Source organism: Ixodes scapularis, unplaced genomic scaffold, assembly GCF_016920785.2.
Source record: "Ixodes scapularis isolate PalLabHiFi unplaced genomic scaffold, ASM1692078v2 PGA_scaffold4__175_contigs__length_147842914, whole genome shotgun sequence".
Taxonomy (NCBI): domain Eukaryota; kingdom Metazoa; phylum Arthropoda; class Arachnida; order Ixodida; family Ixodidae; genus Ixodes; species Ixodes scapularis.
This window is the reverse complement of record NW_024609879.1, coordinates 118174205-118185311: the sequence shown is the minus strand read 5'-3', so window position 1 is coordinate 118185311 and position 11107 is coordinate 118174205. Positions and strand designations below refer to the sequence as shown.

The 11107-nt window shown below is 50.2% G+C and overlaps 1 protein-coding gene across 1 annotated transcript in view; it reads right to left on the bottom strand.

The window, feature by feature from the left end:
* Nucleotides 1-6657: 6657 nt before the first annotated feature.
* Nucleotides 6658-11107, bottom strand: part of LOC8026265 (putative fatty acyl-CoA reductase CG5065) — a 73091-nt gene continuing 68641 nt past the window's right edge. The window contains exon 8 of the mRNA XM_042293686.1: nt 6658-6816. Coding sequence (XP_042149620.1) covers nt 6658-6816 — 159 coding nt within the window. The remainder of the gene's footprint in view (nt 6817-11107) is intronic.

The following is an 11107-nucleotide window of genomic DNA, read 5'->3' as shown; positions in this document are numbered from 1 at the left end:
TGTGTGCGCGACTGCTGAGCGCGTGCTGGTGGTGAGCTTCCACAGTTCTTTTGTGACGTCCATTCCGCACCCTCAAGATTGCCGGTCTTAGCAGCCTATTAATGTGGGCTCGTTCTGAGCATGCGCTCCAAACAGCACCCACAAATATGGCGCCCAGTGAATACTCCTGTAGCGACACTCACGGCCGGCTCATGTCCTACACACGATGACGACGAGGTGGAGATGCCTCTGCAGCGCGCGAGATTAAAAGATCAGTTCGAATCCAAACGCTGTCCGAGCTGGTTCGTTTCGTCCCAGCTCCCAACAGATTTGGTGACCCGGACGTGATCTTTTAATCCAAATCTGTTGGGAGCTGGGACGAAACGAACCAGCTCGGATAGCGTTTGGATTCGAACTGATCTTTTAATCTCGCGCGCTGCAGAGGCATCTTCACCTCGTCGTCATCGTGTGTAGGACATGAGCCGGCCGTGAGTGTCGCTACACTCATTATAGGCTTAGGGTGCCTGCATGTCTGTCTGTCTCAGGGTGAAGACATCCATTGTTGCACTGAATGTGCCAGCGCGTGACGCTCTCGCGCACTCGGTGCGTGACTTGGGCGGTAAAATGGCGTCTATGCATTAGCCAAAGCTACGCGCTCGAGCTGAGCGACACCGGATTGCGCGCACTTCAAAAGGCATGAAAAACTATTGAGCGGAAAAATGGCTGAGATGTCACCACTCAAGCAAAGGCGCGCGTGTGTATGAAGGCACTCTATATAGGCTCCCTACGGGAGCCAGAGTTGCGCGTTTGATTCCACGTGCCGCGTGGCGCCCTCGCCGCTATTCGCCGAGACCCGATCACGTGAGGAGCCGTATCAAGTGTCGTGCAGCAAAGTAGACGTTGCACGTGGCCCGGCGTACGTTCCCCGGCTTTTGAGCGCGCCGCGCGCCTCGAACGCGCGGGGCTGCTATTCGCCGCCGAATTCAGTCACGTGAGGAGCTGTATCCACATGCCATGCATGAACGCGCAACTCTGGCTCCCGTAGGGAGCCTATACAGGAACTCTATTGGCGACGTGAGCGACCGAAAGCGTCGCTGTGGTCGGCCTTCCACTAGGGTGCCTACATGTCTGTCTGTCTCAGGGTGAAGACATCCATTGTTGCCCCGAATGTGCCAGCGCGTGACGCTCTGGCGCACTCGGTGCGTGACTTGGGCGGTAAAATGGCGTCTATGCATTAGCCAAAGCTACGCGCTCGAGCTGAGTGACACCAGATTGCGCGCACTTCAAAATGCATAAAAAAACGATTGGGCGGAAAAATGGCTCAGATGTCACCACTCAAGCAAAAGCGCGCCTGTGTATGAAGGCACTCTACCTTCCACGATTGGCCGAACGCTGACTATGACGTCAGAAAAAGATTTATTATCGACGGAAATAAGAGGACTGAAAGAACTTTAATTTTGACGGTGTTGGCAGTGTTCCTTTGAGAGCGCAATGATTTCAAGCTTCCACCATGCTATTTACAAACACCATCGAACTTGTTGTTTCCAAGGGGGAACCATAGGAGGGCGCCACCAAAACATCTCGCCGCTAATTACAGTGTAAAGCCCCTTCATGTTTCAAAAGTAGCGCAAAGTGCGTCGATGCACGAGGCACGTGCAACGTGCAGCCCTTGGGAAGATCATGGCGGCACAGCGAAGCACTGAGCTGGGTTTCAGACGCCATGCATTTCCCAGAATCGGCGCGCGGCACGTGCCTCGAGCATTTCTACAACAATGAATGGCGCCACTTTTCCCAAGGTAGAGGGGCTTTATTGCAGTGTAAAGCCCCTCTATCACGGGAAAAGTGGCGCCGTTCATTGTTGTGGTAATGTTCTTAGAGTATCGGCATTCCTTTTCCCGACATTGTTGTGGGCGCCGCCATTTCGCTGATGGTGCAGAGCAGACGCAACTGCCGATCGTCATTACTCAAAAGTGCGACTTCCTCAGCATTAGATTCGGTGTTAGGAAGCTCACGTAATATTGCTCTGCTCTGTCGCGAACTGTTTAAACATTTGTGGAGGACAGAAAAACCTTTCCTGTAGCTTCAGAAAACTGACAACCATGATTTTAAGCCACAATATGACCAAGTGTCGTTACTCTGAAGCGTAGCTTATTTAGTGGCACTAGGAAGAATATGGCGTCTGAAATCTATAGCTCAGTGCTGCGTTGTGCCGCCATTATCTTCCACAGTGACGCACGGTGCACGTGCCTCGTTCATCGGCGCACCTTGCGCTACTTTTTAAACAGGAAGGGGCTAGTGCCACTAAATAAGCTTATATAGTGGCTCTAGAAGGGGCTTTACTTCAGTGTAAATCCCCTCAATATTGGGAAAAGTGGTGCCATTCATTGTTGTGGAAATGCTCGAGACACGTGTCGCGTGCCAGATCTGGGCAAACATGGCGTCTAAAATCTGGCTCAGTGCTGCGCTGTGCTGCCATTATCTTCCCAAGGGCGGCAGGCTGCACGTGGCTCGTGCATCGACGCACCTTGCGCTACCTTTAAATAATGAAGGAGCTTTATTTCTGTGTTTTGTTGGCGCACATGAAAAATCCATGGGACCTTAGCCATAAAGAGTTTCGCTGTAAAAAGATGCTGCTCAGCTGTTGGCGTGAAGTATTCCGCTGGTCGGTCGGGCGCCATACTTGCGATTCTCACCAGCCAGTTTGACTACGCCACCGCTGCCGCAGTGCTTCGAGGGAACTTTATTATTTTTCACGAACGACAGCCTCGTTGAGGCTCTGCGCGTGAGCACGAGACAGCAAAAGCCCTTTCGTGCACCGCCGTCTGCCTCCTAAGAGCTAAAGTTATGACGGCGTCATGCTAAGTGGGATCGGGCTATTGTCATTTCGGTCAAGGCAGTCGTTAAATAAATACGTTTCAAAGCAAAGCAAAGGTCATGACAAAAGGCTGGGACGCAAATATCTAAAACGACACACAAGGCAAATAAAAAGAGAACCGTGTCAACTATGTGAATGCGTTAGAAGAGTAGCGCTACGCTTTGAGCGGAAATAAATCGTCGACACGAGACCTTTACGGCGCATGCCATTTGGTGCGCTCGAGACATGGGAACGGGAGCTCGTAATCGATTGCCTGCAGGTCGCGTCCCAGCGGGTTGAGGGCCATATGCGGCCCGCGGGACGCGTGTTTGAGATCGACCCTTCAGCAAGAACGGTAAAAAGGCGTAAAAGTCTGAGGAATATTTTGTCTATACGTTTGCCAAAAATCGAACCGAGGTGACTTTTTAGAGTGCAGCTTGTAGGCGCCCGATTCCGAGTATAGCGACGTCGCCGTCGGCGTAACCGCCCAGCTAAATATAGCGCGAGAAAACCTAAAATGGGTCGAGGTCACGTGATGTCAATTTTTCCCGCTAAATCTGGCGGAAAAACTGAATTTGTTGATGAGTGACATGAAACGAAGTAATGTGACGTCATTTTCGCCGCTAAATTTAGCGGGGAAATTGAATTAGTTCTGAGGTCACGTGGCATCAGTTTTGCAGCTAAATTTAGCGGGGACACTGCGGGAGGAGGAAAAGGTCCGGAGGAGGAGGATAAGGGGGCATGCAAAAGGAGGAGAGGAGGGTAAGGAGTTGGACGAGGGCCTTATCCTCCCCTCCTCGTCCTCAAGAGCTGCTCTTTAATTTCGCAATACAGAGATCAGTAAACTTCTTTAATTTTTTATTTACTTTTTCTTATCGTCACGTCTTTAATTTTTTTTTCAGTTTTATTATCGTCACGTTGTACTTTGAGGTAGCTTTATACATTTACGCGTCCACTGCATTCATACGTAAATATGATACATTCTAGTTATAAGTTATCCCTATACACGGCGACAACTTTTCTTGGCAATGCAGTGGAAGTTGAGGAGAGCCCGCGCACAGCCTTATCCAGCGCTCAAAATGGCATGGGGACCGCGTGCCTGTACTTTCCACTGCATTGCCAAGAAAGCTTGTCGTCGAGTATAGGGTGCGTATATATCGGTACTGTTGAAGAAACATTTCGACAGAATTTTTTCGTGTGCTCGTTTGTTGAGGAGCAGCAAGCAGCAAACAACGTGCGTCCTCCCGCTACAGAGGTCCTTCCCGAAAAATGCTTCGTAGGCTTTGTCGTTGGGACACACGGGGGTACGGTCAATCCTCCCTCCACGGCCGTGCTTGTGATTCCCCATGAGTGAGGATCCGACAGACCGAGCCGGAAGTTTCCTATTTCGGGATTGGTCATTCCTCGTTGAGGTGGTCTCTTGTGGGCGTCGGAGTCGTTGAACATCGTCCTTCGCCTCCGGGGACGGGATTTCGTTCCACAAGTTGTCCGAACACCCCCTATCCCGCGGCGGGTGTGCCTCCCGGGGAAGGAGGGGCATTCTCCGGGAAAGCGAGGTAAGATATCACGGACGCGTCCGGAGCGCCTACTGAAACGAGACATGCGCACACGGCGAACAAAGTCGAGCTGCCGAACTACATTTCATCATTTTCATCCTTTTCATGGACAGCGAGTGGCATCTCGGGGGAAGCAGAAACAAGAAAAATAAGGAAAACAAGCACACACTTCTTGGTTCTTTTAATTTCTCGTAGTTACGGAACGGACCTACTTAGGAGAATAATTTCGATATTATTCGTTTCCGCAATAAAATTAGAAGAAACTGAACGAATTACTTACCTGCCTGCATTTAAGAGGATCTTGTAAATTTTCTCTAAATGAAAAACTACCAAATTAGTCAACTAAAAAAAAAAATCCACTTAAAAAGAAAAATATTTATTATCAAATATTTGTTTCCTTGAAATACTAACTAACGCGTCAACGTTTTTAAATAAAAAAAAAAATTGTGCAACGTTGTTAAGTGGCAAGTTGTCAAAAATGGTGAAAAACCTCATGCTTTCTCTATATGGGGCTCCGGGCATCTTATTGTCGCTTCGTGGCAGATAGGATTGCGGCGAAAACCGTCGAGAATGCCCAAGAACAAATCGCGAAGAGTCTGCATAATTAGCCACGCCCCAAGTTTCTTAAGCTCTCGGTGACTACAGAATCATCAACAACCATGCACTACTATTTCGACATCACCACAGTGAGATCGCGAGCACAGACGACAGATGGGACACAGAGTGCTGGCTCAGCGTTCGGCTGTCTACCTCATGACCATTGAATGCGCTCAAAGACGCTTGGCATCGGGGTCTAATGGACTCTTTTCAAAAGTCCATCGAGCCAGATTGGCGATCGCCATTTCTTCGATGGCTAGGTGGTGCTAGGTGACGGTAGCTACCACCCGATACAGAGGGTACAGCCAATATTCATCCCTCCATCCATTGGACATTAAGTGGGATTGGATACCCGTCTTCACCGAACGCTGACGCAGTAGTCGTTTTCGATACAAGCTCAAAATACGCCAAAAAATAAATAAATAAAAAATGGTGGATTTAGATAAAGGGCGTAACAGGTACCCGATAGCGCGCACTTCTGAAAAAATGGATATTGCTGAGTCGACGTTACCGAACTATGATGGCGTTCGATGGAAGAAGTGGAGGTAGTTCATAAGCTCCGATTATTCCATAGGTGGCGTTGGCTGTTCGGACATATAGTCCGCGGCAAAGGCACACAGCCAGCCAGGGTGGTGAGTGGGTGAGGAGAAGTGTCAAATTCCGTGCGGCGACATCCGGGGTCCCGAGTGAGAGATCGCGAAAGAGAGCGACAGAACACGAGGAAAAGAAACCACTGTTGCCAGCTGAAGGACGACAGTCGCAATGGTAATCGCGAAGTCTGAAAACTCTCAGCAATATAAACAGTGATAATTTAACGTTGTAAACTATACTCTGAGCTATTCTAACGTTTAGAAAGAGCAATATGCACATTACGCTGCGTTAACTTCCCTTCTGTCGAAATATTGGAAGTCTGGTGGTTTGCGCGGTTTCGTATTCCTGCAGCGCGCCCACTCGCGAAACCGGTTATCTCAGGTTTAGTTTAGCGTTGACGGGAGGCCGTACATCTGCGCGCTATGCAAAAAGAAAGCTTCGAAAGGAACGCGAAAATCTTTCCACCGGTAAGTTCGTGGATTGTTGAGGTTCATGAAACTGCTCTGAGGATATAATTATATTCGTAAAATCGAAGGCAGTTGGTAACCATATGTGGGACCCCTAAGGTCTGCCTGCATGCTCCGCCGTTTGCGGCAGCAGATTGCATGTGAAAAGGGCGGACTAGTGCCACTAAATAAGCTACGCTTCAGAGTAACGACACTTCGCCATATTGTGTCTTAAAATCATGGTTGCCAGTTATCTGAAGCTTTATCTGAAATCACAGGAAACGTTTCTCCGTCCTCTGCAAATGTTTAAACAGTTCGCGACAGAGCAAAGCAATCTTAGATGACCTTCCTAACACCAACTCTAATGCTGAGGAAGCCTCCCTTATGAATCAGGACGATCGGCAGTTGTGTCTCCTCTGCATACGAGCCAAAATGGCGGCGCCCACAACTATGTCGGGGAACGGAGTGCCGATACTCTAAGCGCAGCTCATTTTGTGGCTCTAGGGCGGACCTTTTCCTCTAGAGTTAGTAAGTATGAACTCTATGGCAGCCAGCAGCTATCGCTTTGTTGAGCAATCAAGGATCAAACGTATATTTTCAATCAATCGTGTGGTCGCTTTGCACTTTTCTTTACTCATTCTTCCCTCAACACGGACAGGAATTGGGGTATGAAGAGAAACACGTTGATGACGTACAGGTACAGCGTGAGCGCTCCGGCGATGTAGTCCTCGGGGGAGAGGGCGAAGGCACGCTTGTCCCCGCCCACGATCAGCTGGGTGTCGATCACGATGTACTGGGCGGGAAACGTGGCGCCGCGCGACACAGTCAGCAGCGCCCTGCCCCAGAGTCTGCGCTCGTGCGCATAGCTAGCAAGCGCGCACGCGCAAATATAACTAGTTAAAGAAAACGGTTGCTGGGTAGAACTACGGCCTACTGATACTGGTTCCCGCTCCTCCGGAACGGCCTACCGAGTTGCCCTTTTTTTCGGGGGGAAATGAAAGTTCTTAGAGCTGTCGCAGTGAGCGATATTGGACCTGGTGGCGCTGACCAGAGGCCACGCCTAGACCACGCCTAGAGTAACTGCATAGGCTCTGCTTCCAGAGCGAGAGTATCGCGTTCTTGTTTCTTTCGCCACCCCCCCCCCCCCCCCCCCCCCCCCCCCCCCCCCGTCTTGGCGGAGGTTTCACGTGGGAAGAACTGGATCCGAACTTCGTGGGGGAAAGCGGCCTTGCAGAGCGCCAAGTTTCAGGAGGAACACATTTTCCGGTTTGAGTTCCCAAAATATAGATCCTAGACTAAAATCTAACGAACCGATGTACAGCTTCCGTAATCATTGAACATGATGTTTTGCAACTGGGTGGAGTACAATCGCGTTTTTTATAATGCGTGCGATGTTCTAGAACACCCGTTTCCAAGGTATGTCAAGCAGACGACACGACCGACGCTCGCGTTGCTCGCGTCTGCAGTTCTCGCGGAGCATACGCGAGCGGCACATCCGGCCATCTTGGCAAGTCGGCGAGCTCTCATTCGATAGCGAGGGGACGGCGCTTTCGTCAGCCGCTGAGTTACTTTAATGAATTTTGCATGCGCGTAGAAAAAGACCCGTGAAAATGACAGGCCGTAGTGCAGTGGTCTAAAACAGATATGAGTGTGGGGGCCAGATAACTCACACCAAAAAGGTTGAGGGCCAACGTAAAAGGGGGAGGGGAGTTAAATTATTTTAAAGAACAGTCACCTCTTGCTTTATGCTATTTGTAAACTTATAGTCTTGTCTGTGAGATCTTTAAATTCGATTTGTTCCTATGACTTGACTACTTTGGCCCTTGACCTGATCTGATAACCGGAATTAAAATTACACCGCACAGCTAACGTACTGGCTCTTTTAATGAAGCAAGAGAGCAGATACACCGTCGTTCCCGTCCCTCAATTTACTCAGCAATAAACCAAGCTCCTCAAGCCGCTAATAAAATCATTAGTTAATTTGATATTTCTTCATTTTCTGATGATTTTTATTAAACAACGCACTGAACAAATATTTTGTATTTAATTGTGATATTTTTGAAGGGAAGAAGCCGGAACTCGTGGCTTTATCTTTTGGCAGTTCCTGCTGATTCAGAGTTTCTGCAGTCGAAATGCTTCCTTAAGAGCTCGCGCTTGCAGCCTAGCAGCGGAGTTGTTGTACATTACAAAAAGCTGGAAAGCAAAACAGATTACAAAATAAACGAGGGGCAAATGAACAGAGATGTGTATAAAACTATGTGAATACGTTAAAAAAAGCGGGGCTACTGTACGAGTGAAAATAAATAGGCGAGATGAGATCACTATGGCGCATGCCATTTCTAGCGCTTGAGACATGAAAACCGAGATTCTTAGCCAGTTGCCTGCGGGCCGCGTCCCAGCAAGTCGTGGGCCGCATGTGGCCCGGGGGCCGCGTGTTTGAGAGCCCTGCAATGTGCACAAATCGTGCGGACAGCGGCAAGAGCTTGTACAGGATTCCGACGGCGAGATACGGTGTGAGAAACCGCCACGTCTGACTCTTCCGTAAGTGAAGGAGATCGCCAACTCCCAAGTACGCAAGAATCACTCGTGGGGGAAGGTCCTCCAAAAGTTGGGCAGACAGCAGGCTCACGATGTTATGTTCCGGCAACAGCGACTTGACGACTTTATTTCACCACGACACGACACCACCACCACCGTGGAGCCGTGGACAGCACACCACGACGACGCGCGACCCGCGGGCGCGCGTTTTGCAGTCGAGAGGAAAACAGGAAACGATGGGACGACGATGACAACGCATGCGAGGCTCGTTGCCACATGCCTGTGCCTTCGTGTCCCCTGCAAAACCGACCGTGGCTTTCCGCAGTGCTTGGCTCCAGAATGCCACCAGTGCGGTACTCTGCTACGTAAGCATAGCATATACAGTTACTCTAGCCACGCCTATAGTTCCTAAGTACGAATTTAAAAGTAGCGTTAAAGACGAGGACAAGTAGAAGACACAGACACGGACAGGCGCTGACGTGTCTGTGTCTTCTACTTGTCCTCGTCTTTAGCGCTACCTTTAAATTCGTAATGTATAACCAACTAGCCCGTCACATGATCCTTGTATAGTTCCTAGAGATAGCCTCCTCGTAGGAGAGTCAGAGTTGTGTGTCTGTTCTCTGTACGCCGCCGCGCCGCTATTCGCAGAGTTCGATCACGTGACAAACAAACATCCAGTGATGTACAGGAACGCATCCGCTATACGGCGCAGAACTCAACCTGAGGAAGGAGGTGCTTAGCGTTTTCAGGCTCATGAAGGTTGCTTTGACACAAATTCCGTCGTCCGAACTGCTCGTACCAAGCTGGTTCAACGATGTACAAAATCGTTTTGTGACCTATGAGGCGGCTGAGCTCCTGAGGGGCTCGCTCATGCGTCCTTATTTCACGGAGCGCATGAGGGCGCGCTGGTGAATAGGGTGCCTGTCCGCGAAGCAAGCGATTAGGTGCGCCTAAGGAGCGGATTCTCTTAGAACTCAAACTGTCGCCGGTTGAGCACAGGAGGCTTTTTCTGAAAGTCACAAGAATAGAAAAAGAATCCTGGACTCAGTTTGCAACACGGGTCGAGAGCTATTTTGACTTTAATGCTCGAAGTCGCTCGATCGACTCGCTTGACGACTTACTAGCATTAATGGTATCTGAACGCATTAGAGATTCATTGCCCGCCGACATGCAGACCTATGTAACGCTGAATAAGACTGGAAAATGGCATAAACCAGTAGAGGTGGCTGCGCTGGCTGACGGTTTTGAGGTGGGAGTATGATGCAAACATTGCCACAACCCCGCATACTCAAAAATCGCGAGCCTGAAAGGAAAAGATGGTCCAGCCCTGCCGGAAAAGAGCATGATAAGGTAGGATTGCGCTCAAAGCCGAACCAATCCAGGGTAACATGTTTAATATGCAAGGTTATAGGTCATTTGTCTCGTGACCGTCCTTGTAAAGAAGAGCGGGACCGAGACTCGGAGAATAACGTAGTGGTGAGAAATGTCTCCACAAATCTGCAACCACGAAAACAAAAGGCGTCCCTGGACGCAACTGGGCTTTCCTTCAATCAAGAGGGTGGACGCGCTAAATTGTGCAGTATACAAGTAACTTGCGGTTTGAAGAACGTAAATGCTTGATTCTAGAGCGGAGATTAGCGTAGTGCGTGAGGGGGTTGTACTCGAGATAGAAGGGTCGTCTGTAAGGGTGACGCTGATCGGGGCCTTTGGGGACAGCGTGAGTGCTGTCCCCATGCGTATATATATACGTATGGGGACAGGACATACTATAAGGGAAAAATAAAAGGCGAACAGAGGAGCGGTACAGGCTACGCCGCCTGTACCGCGAGCCACGCGCTGCTCTGTTCTCATTTCATTTCCCACCGATAGTGGCTATGGCTCTTCCCACGCGCTATATTGAGTACATCCCTCGGGAGGTGCCAGTTTTATGTGCCGTCACCGCTCGCCTGGTGGTCCAGGCGGGCGGTAACATGCTCCTGACGCCCGAAGACTACGAGAACCTAAAGTGTGGGTCCGGGCTGCTCGACCTCGAGTCGGTAAAGCCTGGACCCGAAGACTAGAAATACGACCAGGAAGCGCTTGAGGAGCCGGGTGTCTGCATTCCTGAGGATCACGGCGAGACTAAGGAGTCAACGTTGCGGAAATCTTGCCAGCTCATGGAGATCAGCACAAAGAAATCCGCGGAACCGGAGTCAAGAAAGGACCCTGAACGCCGCGGTGGGCGTCCATGCGGCTTCAGGATGAAGCCAAGTGTACCGTCACCGGAGGCCAAACAGCACATCAGGAAGAAGGGGGGGGGGGGGGGGGGGGGGGGGGATCGACATCTCTTTTGATAAAAGAGACCGGTCCTATCTGAAGCGGTTTTTGTACTCCAACTCCGAGTCACTCAAGGCGTCGACACGCAAGCAGGAGCTGCCAACTAGGCTGGAAGACGGAAAGGCAGATGTCCATTCCATGAAGCCCACAACCGGAAGCGACTGCGAGGACAAGGGACCTCACAGTTACACGGAGAATCCCGGGCGGGTCAGGGCGGACCCGGCGCAGGG